The sequence below is a fragment of the Camelus bactrianus genome, chromosome 13 (genome assembly GCF_048773025.1).
Source record: "Camelus bactrianus isolate YW-2024 breed Bactrian camel chromosome 13, ASM4877302v1, whole genome shotgun sequence".
Lineage (NCBI taxonomy): Eukaryota > Metazoa > Chordata > Mammalia > Artiodactyla > Camelidae > Camelus > Camelus bactrianus.
The window spans coordinates 15,191,023-15,204,699 of NC_133551.1; the positions used below are offsets into that span (position 1 = coordinate 15,191,023).

The following is a 13,677-nucleotide window of genomic DNA, read 5'->3' on the forward strand; positions in this document are numbered from 1 at the left end:
AAAGAGTTTTTTTGGTGACAGAAATGTGGGACACTATTGTTCCATTTTAAAACAGGAGCGAGCAACTCACCCAGGGTCACCCAGTAAATCAGAGGCAAAGCTAGGGTAAAAGACATGTCTCTCGACTCCAGTCTAGGATTCTTTCCACCACATCACCTACGACCCTACCCAGAGCACAGCTTTGTTCTGTACTACAGTCCTACTGGACCCTGGCTATTTATTTCTCAAGTGACTTTCAAAGAGTGCCAGAAGGCAGGAGAAGAGACTCTGAACAAATCAAATCTGATCTCTGTACTGGTAAAATAACTAAAATATACTTTGCTCATTTTGGTTCAGTTGCATGTCTTTGTGGGGTGGACAGCACACGCGTCCTATGTGGGAGTCACCACCATGAGACCACTTACACTGCTGTGAAATGTCCCATAGAATATTTCTTAAAATTCAATAAATTTTTAAGATTCTGGAGTCACTTTATAGCTCCCAACTCTTACATCTCTATTTAAAAAAAGAAGACAGTTCAACACCAGGGTCTTTGAGATTGGAAAGTGATGACAACACAAGACCTTTACTGTGTTTGGAGGGGACATGTGTATTATAATGAACATTTTTACATGTAACTTCTATTTCAAACCTGCAATGCACAGTTTTTTATTTTGCTTTCTCAATATTTGATGTAGGCAGTATTCCATTCCAGACTTAGATAAAACTGATAGATTCTGAATGGTATAATTTCATTCTCAATTACTTTAATTATTTTTTTCTCAATTACTTTTAATGTTTTCACTTTTTTCCTTTAGCCACGTAAGATGGATATATATTTTGTCTATCCATTTTTTTAAAATTATTTTTTTAAATTAATTGAGTACTCTTATTTAGATAGAATCAGCACTTGTGTATCACTCAGTGTGTTTCCTAAGATGAGATTGATTAATGACCCAAAGATCCAGTGTTTTACCATGCTAAGTTTGTTTCACATTTGAACTTAATTGGACAAATATTACCTCCTTACCTGCCTAAAGGATCTATAAAATATTGCTCCTTGATCTTTATGTAAGAAGCAGTTTATGTCAGAAGCTAGTTCACTAGCAGGTTAGCGGGACCTAGTGCTGGAAGAGACAATGCCTCAGGACTGGTGCCTGGGAAAGTGTAAATTTTGCCTGTGGATTTAGATGTCTGTTTCACAAGGCTGCACCACAAAATCCTCACAACTTTATTATATGTTTTACATGTTCGGTTGCACTGACAAGTTTGGTGGCGACTGAGCCATGTGGTGTTTAAATTTCCAAACACCTTAAAATTTGATTGCCTCAGGCAAGAAAAACTGACTACTCGGTAGGCACAAGTTGTAGTATTTTCAGGCAAGACATTGTCAGAATCAGAGGAGTGAAAACCTTTGCCCGTAGATTTTACTATCGCATTTACATTGACTTTTACGCATTTCAGCAAGGCTTTAAAACAGATGCATAGGCAGCGCATTTCTGTAGGTCTTAATAAAGCATCAATATTAAAGGATTTTGTAAAACCCCTTTTACAGGATCCCAGAAGCTGTTTCCCCCTCCCCCTTTAAAGCACTTTCTCTTATTGCCTAAAAATTCAAGTACTCTCTTAACTAAGTGCAGACTGAAATATTTCACTATGGATTTGAGCAAGAGCCAAGAGGGTCGATGACAGGAAAACTTCTCTCTATAAAAGGTTTATTGTCAATGCTTTCTAAAGATGTAGGTTCTTCTAAAACAGGCTATCAACATTTTCGCAAACATTGACGCAGCCTTCTCAACTTCTCCTAGACCTAGGATTCAGGTCTTTTTCTTTTAGGAATGCTCTGCGTCTAGCCTCTGACCTTCTGGATAGCCAGTTCTATCTAACTGTTCCCTCCTCCCTCAATATAACGTATATTATAAAAAGGAAAGGGGGATGGGGTAGCGTGGTCCTCACGCTATTGGGAAAGCACTTGAAATTCCTTGCATTCCTTTGCATTTAACGGCATGTTTACCTAATCACCAGCTTATTAGGATTAACACAAGTCATTGCTTCAAGCTCATTCAGTGAAAACAAACTGACTCCTATAGATTCTAACAATTTTTCTCCTCTGATCCCAACCATGGGTAAATTTTTAAGTAGTTCTCCCAAGTTTTAGGAGCATATTAGAAAAATATAAAGTTATAAACAAGTCCTTATAACACATTATCCAACCACACTTAATCTTGCCCATGGGTTTAGATATGGGCAGCCTGGGTTATGGACAGTTTTCATCAAAGTTTCTCTCCTCTACTGAAGGGCCTGCACAGTTACTAGTGATTAAAATGATAAATGCCTCTACCATACCCACCTCACAGAGACTGTGTGATGAAGACCCTTAGGCTTTGAATTCTTATGAAAATAAAGCATTATTATTTAAATCACAAACTTAGCTTCTGATTCCTTCTGGTGCTTTGTACAATGCTTGGTGTTCAATACCTGTTTTTGAAATAGATGGCTTTAAATGCCAAGATTTTTCTCTCCTGAAGACATAAAAGCAATCATTGTCCTGTTTTTGTCCCTGTTTAGTTCCCTGCTTTATCCCGAGCACCTGGAACAGTTCCTGGTACAAAGTAGGTACTCAGTAAATGCTGTTTCAATGATTGGATGTATAAGCAAGATTGTTCCCAATGGCTTTGGACATTCTTTAAAAACATTGACTGCCATACACTCAGATATTAGGTAAATATTTCTTTATTAAATGATTAATTCCATAAATAAATTCTTTTCACTGAATATAAAATTAAAATCATTTACAAATTATTCCAGTATTACATTTCCCCTCCCTCCCGAGAGCTACATTTTGATAAATAAAAACATTCAGACTTGAAACACCTGATTTCTGTTTGCAATTCAGAGTGCAGATAGCTGCCTCTCACGGACACTCACGGAGTGTCACCCTCGGGAAGGGATGGACCCCCCCCCGTCCCATTTACGTCTATCAAAGAATGCTCTAACTGTCCAACTGACCTGATTATCTTTCACAACTGTAGAACCGAAAGGAAAGACGCCTAGAGAAAAATACGCTTAACCAATAATTTACAAACAGAAAACAGAACGTCATCGACACCAAGCTCCAAGATGAAGCAGGAACGTGTGCTCCAATATTATGAAGCGAAGTATTCTCCAGTGGCGGCTGCGTCAGTGTCCATACGCACCAGCACACCTGGCAGTTTCCAAACACCTTAATACTACTCAAGAACGAGCAATGCATCCCTTCTACAGTGAGTCCCTTCACCCCACCGCCCCCACCCACGTCTGCGTGATTCTGCCACTCTTCTCTCCCCAGCTGGTCCAGCCTGGTGCTGGGAACCCCGGGGGGCACTTAGTCCCTGAACTTGTGAATGTCGTTGAACAGCCTGTAGAAGGGAAAGGCGGCCTCGCTGGCATGCGGGCAGTTGTAGCTGCACCTGCAGGACTGGATCATCATGACGTTCTTGGAGAACGTCTCCCCGTCTTCGCAGCGGAAGCGCATCTGCACCGTCCTGGTCTGCTGGGGCGCGCAGCAGCGGCCGTCCGCGCAGGACCCGCAGTACTTGGGCCGGTACTTCTTCACGCTCGAACAGCCAGCGTAAGTGAACTTGACCGGCTCGGGGGACTTCTTGGTCTTGCTGCATTTCTTGCCCTTCTGTAGGAAAGAGGAGAGAAGGGATGTTAGCTCCGATGTTTCTCCTTTTTGGAAGAGAGGTTCGCGTGTCGCCCAGCGGCCTGGGAACCGCAGCACTTACTCTCAGGCCGCTGTACACCGGCTGTCCACAAGGCCGCACCTCACAGATCCGGGTTTCCTTCACCAGGCGGCATGCAGGGTTGTCATTGGTAACCCGTGTGGAGATACCAGTTCCACAGGTCTTCGAGCACTGGGACCATGGAGTTGTTTGAACGATACATTTCTGGCCGTGCAAGGAAGGGTTGTACAGAATGCGAGGCTCCATTCCAAAAACTAGAGGGACAAACAAGAGGGAAGATTTCTCAGAGGCATCCCCACACAGAGTCAACTATTCTCGTTTCTCTAAAGCTTCCAACTAGGAATGGACCTCAGTATCACCTCTCAGTCTCAAACTTACCCGGGAGCCGCTTCAGGGAGCCGCCTTTGCCAACTGCAATTAATTCATTGTTTCTCGTTAACTCCACCTCGGAGGCATCGAATGCCAGCTCCTTGCCCAGGAGGCCGTCCCTGTCATCCATGGGGTCCTTGGCACCATCCTCGTCGCAGACCCACTCTTCACAGCACTGCCCGGTGACTTTGACCAGCTGGGGGTTGGGACAGCCCAAATTGGGGAGAGAGAGTTCTTGGGGACACAGAGGAATGCAGCCCACGGCGCCGTCGATACATGTGCACTGATGTTTACAGTTGGGCTGGAAGCTTTCCCCATTCTGGTAGATTCTGGAGTTATATTCACAGGGTCTGCCCTCTGACTGAGCTGCAAAGAGCACCCAAAAAGAAAAGGAGAAAAGTGAAGATTCCGAACGACGACCTTAAACGCACACATATTTTCTGCTGTTAAATTCAACTTATGGTAAAGTTTCCTACAATTCCCCGGAGACTCCAGACCAGAACAATAAGTTAGTCAGGAATCACTTTTCCGTATGCGCTTTTCGCTGGGCCCAGACACACTGAATTGCATTCCAGACTGCTGAAATCATGTGCCTTTCTGCCAAGCTACCAACAACAAAGCATCACCATACATGGTCTCAAAATTACTAAACTTCTGGGCTACGGGGACTATTCTTTTTTTTAAAGGGGCCAAACCACAAGCATCTTACCTCTGCAGATCCCCTTCAGAGCGGTGGAGCTGGCGCCGAAGTTGCATTCCAGCCCCTTGGTGTGGTCGCAGGGCTGCGTTTTGCTGCAGTCCTCGTTCAGCTGCTTGGCGCAGACTTTACAGCAGCCGCAGCCGTCCCGGACCAGCCCGACTCCCGGGGCGCACTTGGGTGCCTCCAGGGGGCAGTGGCAGGCGGCAGGGCAGGTGGAGAGTGCCTGGAGTGGGGAGAGGATTCGCGTGAGGCTCTGCGCGGTGTGCAGGAGGGGCGCGCTGGGAAGGGACGCGGGTGTCTGTCCCGGGTGGCAGGGGGTCTCTGATCCGGTCCAGCCCAGCCACCCCGGGAGGGTGCGCGGGGTACCCCCCGCACGTCTTCAGGGCGGGCTTAGAGAATGAGCTACCCCGAAACGCCCCCGATCTTTTTTCAGTGTATCTGTTTCTGCCGCGGGCCATCTGGGAAAAGGGGAAGGGGCTGGGAGAGAGGATCCGGGAGCGGTGATCAAAGAACTTACCAGCCTGGCCAAGTGGAGAAGGATGACGGCGAGGGCAAGCGTCCTGGCGGTGTGGGAGCTCATCGTGGCGCGCAGGAGGGGTCCGGGCGAGCGAGGAAGCAAAGACGCCGACACACCGGTGCGCAGCGGGCGGGCCGGCCTGGCTTGGCCTGGCCTGGCTGGGACGGTGGGCCGGGCGGCGGGGAGGCGAGGGCCGGGAGGCGAGGGAGCTGCGGGCGTCCTGCTCTGGAGGTCCTTCCGGAGGAGGAGCGGAGGGCGCGGGCGCTGCTCGGGGGCGCTCTCGCTCGCGGTCTGCCCCAGCGCCCGGAGCCCGCCTTTTATACGGCGGCCGCGGCGCCGCGTGTTGCAGTGACGTCGGCTCTGTCTGCGCGTTCCAGAATTCTCAAACATCTCAGGAATGCTGGTTGGCGCGGGCTCCTGCCAAGCGCCTCCCCTGGCTCCGTTGCACTTTTTTTTTTTTTTTTTTGTCCTGGACCCTTCAAGAAAATAATCTTACGTTTTTTCCACTTTAAATAACTTATATTGGGGAGGGCTCTTCTTGGCGTGATGCAGATGATAGTGGTAGAAGGGCCGAGGGGGGCGAGTTCACAACTTTGCCTGGACTGGGAGGGTGGGAAGACCTGGGAGGGAGGAACAAAAGTCGTTTTGTTTGGTGATGCCGAGCTGACCGGGCGGCCTTGGAAGCTCTCACCCGGGAAGGCAGCGAGCTGTTTACTTGTTTACAGCGAAGGTGAGGGTCAAGTTATCTATCGAGAGAGGCGAACGCGGAGGGAGTGTGGGTCTGTGAGCCAGGAATCTATTTGAGGATTTCATAGAGGCATGCTCAGCTCAAGTCCCAAAGCTTTGGCACGGTGTTTATTAGCCCAGTTAAGTGTATTGCAAATTAATACCCTCAGTGGCATTTATGAATGAGAAGAGGGGAAAAAATCAACTTCCCCCATTGTCTGGCAGATTCCCAGGCAGAGGTCTTCCCCCTTCCGCTCCCCCCCGCCCCTTTTTTTGGTACGTCGTACTTGTTTGTTTTTGGAGGTTCCCACTTTAGTTCCAGCCCACTGCCTGCGTTGGAAGTCGGAGAGGAAACGAACACAGGGAGTTCTCCGGGAGGCTGACTTACACTTCCTCACGGATGCGGGAGACTTGGGTAAGCCCTTACAGCCTCCCTCCGCCTGAGGGAGGCGACTCTAACTAAGCACCTGGCCGGAAGCCGGAGGGGACCACAGTGGAGTGATTTGTATTGAGAGCACCTGTATATACTGCGAAGCCAAACCAGATTCCATCACTACTGTGTCCAGGGGATCTCTGGAAAAAGCAGACTCCTTAAAGCTGAAAGTTTGGCAGGGGGTTTAACTCGTTTCCTTGGGACCACTTAAAAGCCTCCCTTTCAAGTGAACTGCAATGCTTTGCTCTCTAAGAACAGAGAAACAAGAGATTTAGGACGTAATATTTTGTAGTAAAAAAGTTAGCAGATTCTAATTTTCTATTCTACCTGCAACACACAATAGAAGACCCCTAACAAAGCAATTTACTTTAACATCAAGTATCATTAGTATGATTGATAAACTTTCCCTCAAAGTTTCACAAATTATCTTCTTCTGTAATTTTCATAAAAAATATACACAATAATTGTGCCAGTGTCCCTTTTAGATGTGCTCTCGGAGAACTCCTTGTCCTTTTTAATGTTTAGGGCTGTTCAGTCTAAATGACTGAGCAGCCTTGCTTAAGGAGGCCTTCAGTGTGACTTTTCTATGAATGACTCTGATAAACACAATGAGAAGCTATTGCAATGAAAATGTTTCCAGTGAAGAGAACTGTGGCAGGAAAGAGTTAAGTTTCATTCATTCAAAAGTGCTCTTAGAGGCTTTTGCTAGAGAGAGTAGGATCTCTAAGGTTTCGTTGGAGGGTTGTGGTGGGGGGACATACTTTACACAATAGACTGTCAGGTGTTCTGGGCCCTACATCCTACCCAAGCCAATTCATCAATTACTTGGAAAACGTTTTTGTTTTTTCCCTTCTATCAGAGTTTCCTTATTCTTTCCTCCTTAATGAAGTGACTGGGGATGGGGGGTGAGTAGGCGCAGTACAGGGTGGGAGGAGGTGTTGGAGAAAGAATGGAGAGGAGCGGTCCTGGCTTCTGTTGTGGCGTCTTTTCTATTTGACTTCATGGTTGTAAGTATTTCCAGATGGTGAATCAGACACCAGACGTAACAATATTTCCATATTTGGGTATAGCAGTAGCCTGCGTTTTTAACATTTTTCTGTCTCTGTTATCCAACCACAAAGCATTCTTGACAGCTTCAAATGTTGTTAAATATAGACTTAACTTCTGTTCCCAGAGCAGGAAATTCTTTGGAATTCCTTGTTTTTCACGCAATCTGTCTATCATGATTTAAAATAAAATTACAGTGGATGATCCAATTGGCTCGTATGTATACCTTGTTCCTTTATTGAAGTTGTGTGTGGGGAGGAGGGGGACCCCAAAGAGATTCAGTCTCTGCACAGCATTCAAACACACACCATTCCAGAGATGCCTTTAAAAATCAGATTAAAGTTTTCTAGCAAGGGTGTGTGGGTTTTTTTCCCCCCTGGACTTAATCTGGGGAGTCTTGGAGGATAAGTTTGCCCCAGAGGAGAAACTTACAGAACCTCACAGTCCGCTACCCATTTAAAGCAGGGGGTGTGTTGTGGGAGGGGGTGGGAAGCGGGAGCAAGCAGGGCCAAGAGGTGGGGGAGCCGGAGAGACAGAAGTAACCTATGTGCACAGCCTTTCCATGTACTATGTCCTGGTGCGCCTGCTAATAAACCACAGCATCAGGCGTGAGGAACAGCAGCTCCTCACGTCCTGTTCGAGGCAAGCCCAGAAACCCCAGACGTCGGTCGCGTTCTCGCGTCCTCCGCTGAAAGCTGCAGATCAATCAGTTCACGTTGAGAATTTGGAGGGTAAATGTGCAAACGGTTATGGGTAAGTGTCTCCGGGTGCTAATTCTGCATGGCTCTTCTGCTTTCTTTCCTCCCTCCCTCCCTCTACGGGTGCTCCGTGAAGGAATAACGGGCCGCCTTGTTTCCCTGGGCTGCAAGGCACAGAGAAGGGGCTGCTTGTCTTCTCGGCTCCTGGCTTCGGGCTGAGCGATGGGAACGTCTCTCACCCACTGATGCCAGGGAATTTTAGGTCACCGAAAGAAGGGTTCACTGTCTGGCGGCAACTGAGAGTAATCATCACCCTAAATCTGGCGACTCCGGTTTCCTAGCCCTAGACCAGTGGTTCTCAAACTTTGGCTCGCATCACAGTCACCTGGAGGACTGGTTAAAAGACTGACCCCACTGGCCTCACCCCAGAATTTCTTACTAGTTTACATTTCTAAGAAGTCCCGAGGTGATGCTGATGCTGCCGGTCCGGGGACTCACACCCTGAGAACCACTGCTTTGGACGGCAGGATTGCTTGTAATAGCTGCGTGTGTGCGTGCGCATGTCCTCATAGGTACTTGTCTGTCTCACAACTCCACTTTTTACAGCCACCTTAAGGAACAAACAATTTATTGTGACTGCCAAAGGCCAGCTTTAGGGTGGCGCCAGGGCGCCGTCCTATTTTTCCCCACCCCGCTCCAGCCCCCACCCCACCCCGAGCGATCGCAGGGAGCGCCAGAGGGTCGGGATGGCGGCGAGAACTGGGTGGCAGAGGCGCTGGGAAGGCCTCGGCTGCCCCCGGGACCCCTGCGGATACAGCAGGCAGGGGCCGCGCGACAGGGAGGCGCGGGGAGGTCCGGGGCCGGAGCACCGGGACGCAGCCGGCCGCCCGCCGCGCGCCGCCCCCTGCCGGCGGCCCGTCCCGCGCGCCCCAAGTCGCAGCGGGTGCCAGGACTAGAGGTTTCCGGCGGCGCGCGGCGCAGGACGTTTCCAGCCCCGGCCCATATTTGGTGAAAGTCTTTCAAGACTCCGTCATCCAGGTCCGGGGGGCGGCGGCGGCGTTGGCGGCGGCGGCGGCCTCAGGAAGGGGACGGAGAGCCGCGCGGCCGCAGAACGGCGCGAAAGCGCCCGTCCCGGGCCTCGCGCCGCGGGGCCGCAGGCGCGGCGGGCGCGCGCGTGCGGTGGAGAGCGCGGCGGAGAGCGCGGCCGCCCGGCCCCGGCGCGCAGCCCCGAGAGGGCCCGGCGCGGCCCGCGCTGCGTAGGAGGCGGGCGCGCGGGGCGCCGGCCGGGTTGTGTCACTTTTCCCGTCCACCCCACTGTTGACTCGTCCTCCCAGCGGGGCAGAGAGTTGGCGCGCTGTGCCAGACTTGCAGGGTACGCCCAGCGCGGGGGTGTGGGTGTGTGTCAGAGGGTGGCATTTGCTCAGACATGGAGCCCACCCGAGAGCGGGGGCTTGGAGTTGATTTAGGGGAGAAGTCCCAAGGGCCTGGATCCCTTTATCCTTTGAAGGAAGAGAGGCTAGAGCTCTCTCTCGGTTTCTCTCGGTCTCCCACAGCCCTTCCTTTCTTCCTCAGCAAGTTCACGGGGCGAACGCTGGCCAGGAAGCCCTCGCTCTGCTCTCCGCTAGCCTGCGGCCTTCGGGAAGCCGCTCGTCCTCTCTGGACCTTGTATCCTTCAGCAGTTATTTGGGAAAGGAGACAGCAGGTAGTAAAACTGGAGCATCCCTATTCAGCGCTAAATTCCATGCCATCATCTCCTAATAACGACCGAAGCCAAAGCTTATACAGGGTTCAGTCTGTGTCAAGCCCCGTTTTGAATGCCTGCCATTTATTCACTTGATTTTCCAGTGCCCCGTTAACGTAGATCCTCTTAATAACACCATTTTCTACCTAAATGAGGAAGTGGAGGCACAGAGGGTAAATGTCTCGCCAAAGGGCCCTCACCTAGCAAATAGCATAACTGGACCCAGCCATCTTGGTCCCAACCGGCCTTGCATTTAACCCCTGTGCCTGCTCCCCATCTCTTACTTCAGACGTTCAGGCCGTGCCTTCTTCTGGAACTCAGCCTTTATTTAACTCTATCACAACTTACCCAGATCTTCCAGGATAAAGACATCAGATAGAAACGTAGTTGATAAGTTAACTGAAGCTGTGCTAACCTCTAAGAATTGCCTAATGGCTCTTGCGGAGGAGAGGGAAAGGGAGGATGCTGCATTTGAACAGAAAAAGCCTTAGTGCAAGTACGTTTATATAGTGGATTTCTGGGCATCTTGGCAGGGGGTAGGGGGAAGATATCCAAGCCTTTGGGGTCCTTCTGATACCCCACAAGCCACACTGATCAGGCAGTCCCTACTTCTGGAGTAAGGAAGGCTTGGCAGGGTAGCAACTATATTTGTCACTAAGAAAGTTTTCAGCATTATTTGATAATTCCTCAGTCTGCGTGTTCTTCATGGACCAAATCTACTTTTAACTTGTTTTTTTTCCAATCATATGTTGTGAGTGTAATTACCTATGTATCTGAAGACAAATGGTTTATCCTCTCTGAAGCCCAAATTTACTCAGAGCTCATGATATGTCATGGCACCATGGTAGGCACTGGTGACATAAAAAAAGAGGACTTAAACATCGACCTTCCCCGATGGACTTTATAATCCATTGCTAAAGTGGGTACAAAGTGCTGTGTGGACACTTCGGGCCTGGGGAGTGAAGATGGAACCACTCTGAGTTCCGTACAGATGAGCAAGAATCTGATACAGGGAAAGATATCTGAGACAGAGGGAAGAGCCTTGACCATGCACAATGAAGACCATCTACTGAGGCTGGGCTGTAGAATTCCTTTGGGGAACTGGCAGGATAGGTCAGCTGGGATCTTCTGCAAATGGCCTCACCCGTGGCATTGGGACTCTGCCTATAGGCAGGGGTGAGCCATGGGAGGTTTTGCCTGGGTTTCCTCATCTATAAGAGAATGGGGTTGCCCCAGCTCAGGGGACATGCACTGAAGGGCTCACAGGGATCAGCCAGGTAACAAAATGCCATTCCAGGCATTATCACCAGCTGACGCTGGCCTCAGCATGGAGGATGGGGGAACCTCATGGGGGTGCTGAGTGGTTGGTAGGTGAAAATGTAGGTCTAGTGTTTGCTTATTTTCTTATTTTAAAAAAAAGATACCAGAGCTACTGGAGCCCTGGAATTTTATATGAAGTCTTTTCATTTTTAAAATGTTAGTAGTTAATTAAAACAAGGTTAAGATGCCATTTAAGTTAACCCTAGGAAAACCCAAGAAGTCAATGTCATGGAGCTGGCAGCTGTGGTCTCCGGACTGCAGGTCTCTGAGAAGCTGTCCCGCTCTGGCGTTCTGTAACTCCCAGCCTCCGTGAAATGTTAAGGAATAGCGCCATGGGCTCCACTTCATTGTCAGGTTGGCTCGACTTCCTTTTGTTTAAGAATCAGGGCTGTCACTTGACTCAGCGGTGAGAGTTTACACTTTATCCACAAAATTGGAATAAGTGTGTTTTTTTTTTTCTTATCTTCTACTTTCCACGGTCCCCAAACACTACTCAGTCACCCTCTTACTTCTCCCCTTGAATTTATGTTGTAAGCAACAGGCATTGCCTTGGCAGCATGATAGGAAATACTTTTTTTTTTTTTTCAGGGCATTCGTAACCAGTGGGAACGATGTCTGTTTATTTCCTCCACCTGGCATCTGTCCACAGGAAGCCAGTCATTTCTAACCCCTTTACCTTACAGAACTTCTTGTTTTGTCATAACAAAGAAACATTTCAAAGGAATGGACTGGAAGGCACTTCTCCCACTCTACCCTGCAATCTGTCTTCTAGACTAGATTGAGCAATGTGAGGTGTATTAATTATAAATCACTATCAGATGGGTTGGTTCCATATTCTGGGATTAAGAAGTAACCTTCATCTCTTGTGTTTTATTTCCAGAGATACCTGTCTCTCAATTGCCCACTTCAAACCACACATACCACATTCAGAATTTAGAAGGGATTTAATGTGGGCACAGTACATGAGGGCACTGATAGTCCTACAGAGAGACGGAAGGCATTTTTTCATGCCAGCTTTTTGCAGAACTGAGGATTCAGTGTAAAGGAGGATCCTGGCATTTGGGCTGACTATGTGAAATAAGGCATAAGATGTGTTTAATGCTCAGCAGGATGCTTGGCATATAGTAAAGGTTTAATAAATTATAACTATTTCCACTGCAAGCACCACCATTATCTTTACTTTTACTACAGTTAGCATAGAGTGAGCTAGATTTATTCTCTAGAGAATAGTCAGTATCCTTTAGACTAAATGAGCTCTAGTTATAGAAGCATTTGATAAATGGTATACAGATGATGTGATTTATAAGATCTACCCAGCCCAGTATCCTGGCTTGCGCTGGGGCCCAGTGACCATCTAAGAAAGCACTGAGTGGCTTTGTCTGCCATGGAATTGCAGTTTTGCCTGCAAGCAGTGTTGAGCCATGTGAGGTCTTTGCCTGGGTTTCCTCATCTGTAAGATGATGAGGTTGCCCCAACTCAAGGGCCGTGCACTCAAGTGCCCCAGGGATCAGCCAGACACAAAACACCATGTCTGAGGATTTATGCCAGCTGACACTTGGCCTCAGAGTTGCGAGCCATGGGGACAGCTGTATCTCTGGGGCCTGGGTTTTGCCTACCAAAGACAAGGCAGCTAATATAAAGATGAGTTAGTGATCTCATTGAATGTTTATAAAGAACTTTGTAGGGTAGTTTATTTTTATTTAAAAGATGAGAAAACAGAGCTGTTAAGGTAGAGCAGAGTGTCTGTCTCCAAAGGCCATTCTTTTGAGGGAGAACATGGTATTTGCCTTCCATGAAATCTACCCTCCATGAGACTCTAGGCACTTGCCCCTAACTTCTTGACTTCCCCTTAACAAATGATTGTGGATTTGTCACTTAAATATTTTTCTAAATGTGAGCTTATCTGTGTTTTCAGTCATCGTGGACCCTACTTTCTTCATGAGAGTCTGGCAATGAATGAGTTACACAGTAAAAGAGGGTTCCGTCCCCAGGAACCCTTGCCTGAGCTTGTTCTCATTTCCTCTGAAGAGAAAGAGATGTGTCAGAGCAGAGGAGGAACTCGGAGATTGAAAGATACTTCTGACTTAGTCATCACCGTCCCGACTTTGTTACCTGAGGCAGAGGGTACTGCCACCTCCCTTGGTGTGGTTGCCCTCACAACAGAGCTGCTAAGCACGGAGCCCTCAGGCACGCACCAAGCACACCCCGTGTGCACCTTGTGCGAGGTGTCCCTGAGCCCTGGATGTGGGCTTGGGTCAGGTGCCCAAGGTTATGGCAATACATAAAAAGCATAGAGCAATTTGAGGCTAGTTCAACGCATTTCTCTGACATCTTTTATCCACTCTTCTTTGAATAGGTTTTAGCTTTCAAAAGAAAAAGCTTTTTCTAAACAGTCAATTCTCTTTTTTTTTTGTAGTTGTTT

General features: G+C 48.4%; 2 protein-coding genes across 2 annotated transcripts in view; one reads left to right on the forward strand and one right to left on the reverse strand.

The window, feature by feature from the left end:
- Positions 1-2,696: 2,696 nt before the first annotated feature.
- Positions 2,697-5,592, reverse strand: CCN1 (cellular communication network factor 1). Its single transcript, XM_010963313.3, has 5 exons — positions 5,291-5,592; positions 4,783-4,996; positions 4,083-4,439; positions 3,747-3,958; positions 2,697-3,646 (listed from the first exon to the last, which is right to left on the reverse strand). Exons 1-5 carry the CDS (start codon positions 5,351-5,353, stop codon positions 3,344-3,346), a joined length of 1,149 nt encoding a protein of 382 aa, XP_010961615.1. The 5' UTR covers positions 5,354-5,592; the 3' UTR covers positions 2,697-3,343.
- A 3,348-nt stretch (positions 5,593-8,940) lies between these two features.
- LOC123619236 (uncharacterized) overlaps positions 8,941-13,677 on the forward strand; it is a 53,809-nt gene continuing 49,072 nt past the window's right edge. Inside the window, exons 1-3 of the mRNA XM_074377804.1 lie at positions 8,941-9,127; positions 9,233-9,566; positions 9,767-9,896. Of these exons, the coding sequence (XP_074233905.1) occupies positions 8,941-9,127; positions 9,233-9,566; positions 9,767-9,896 (651 nt within the window). The remainder of the gene's footprint in view (positions 9,128-9,232; positions 9,567-9,766; positions 9,897-13,677) is intronic.

Excerpts from the sequence above, each read along its gene's own strand:
- CCN1 (XM_010963313.3), bottom strand. The coding sequence starts at position 5,353 with ATGAGCTCCCACACCGCCAGGACGCTTGCCCTCGCCGTCATCCTTCTC. Across the intron at positions 3,959-4,082 it reads CTCCCTGAAGCGGCTCCCGG|TTTTTGGAATGGAGCCTCGC; the intron begins GTAAGTTTGAGA and ends TTGTCCCTCTAG. Across the intron at positions 3,647-3,746 it reads CGGTGTACAGCGGCCTGAGA|AAGGGCAAGAAATGCAGCAA; the intron begins GTAAGTGCTGCG and ends TCTTTCCTACAG.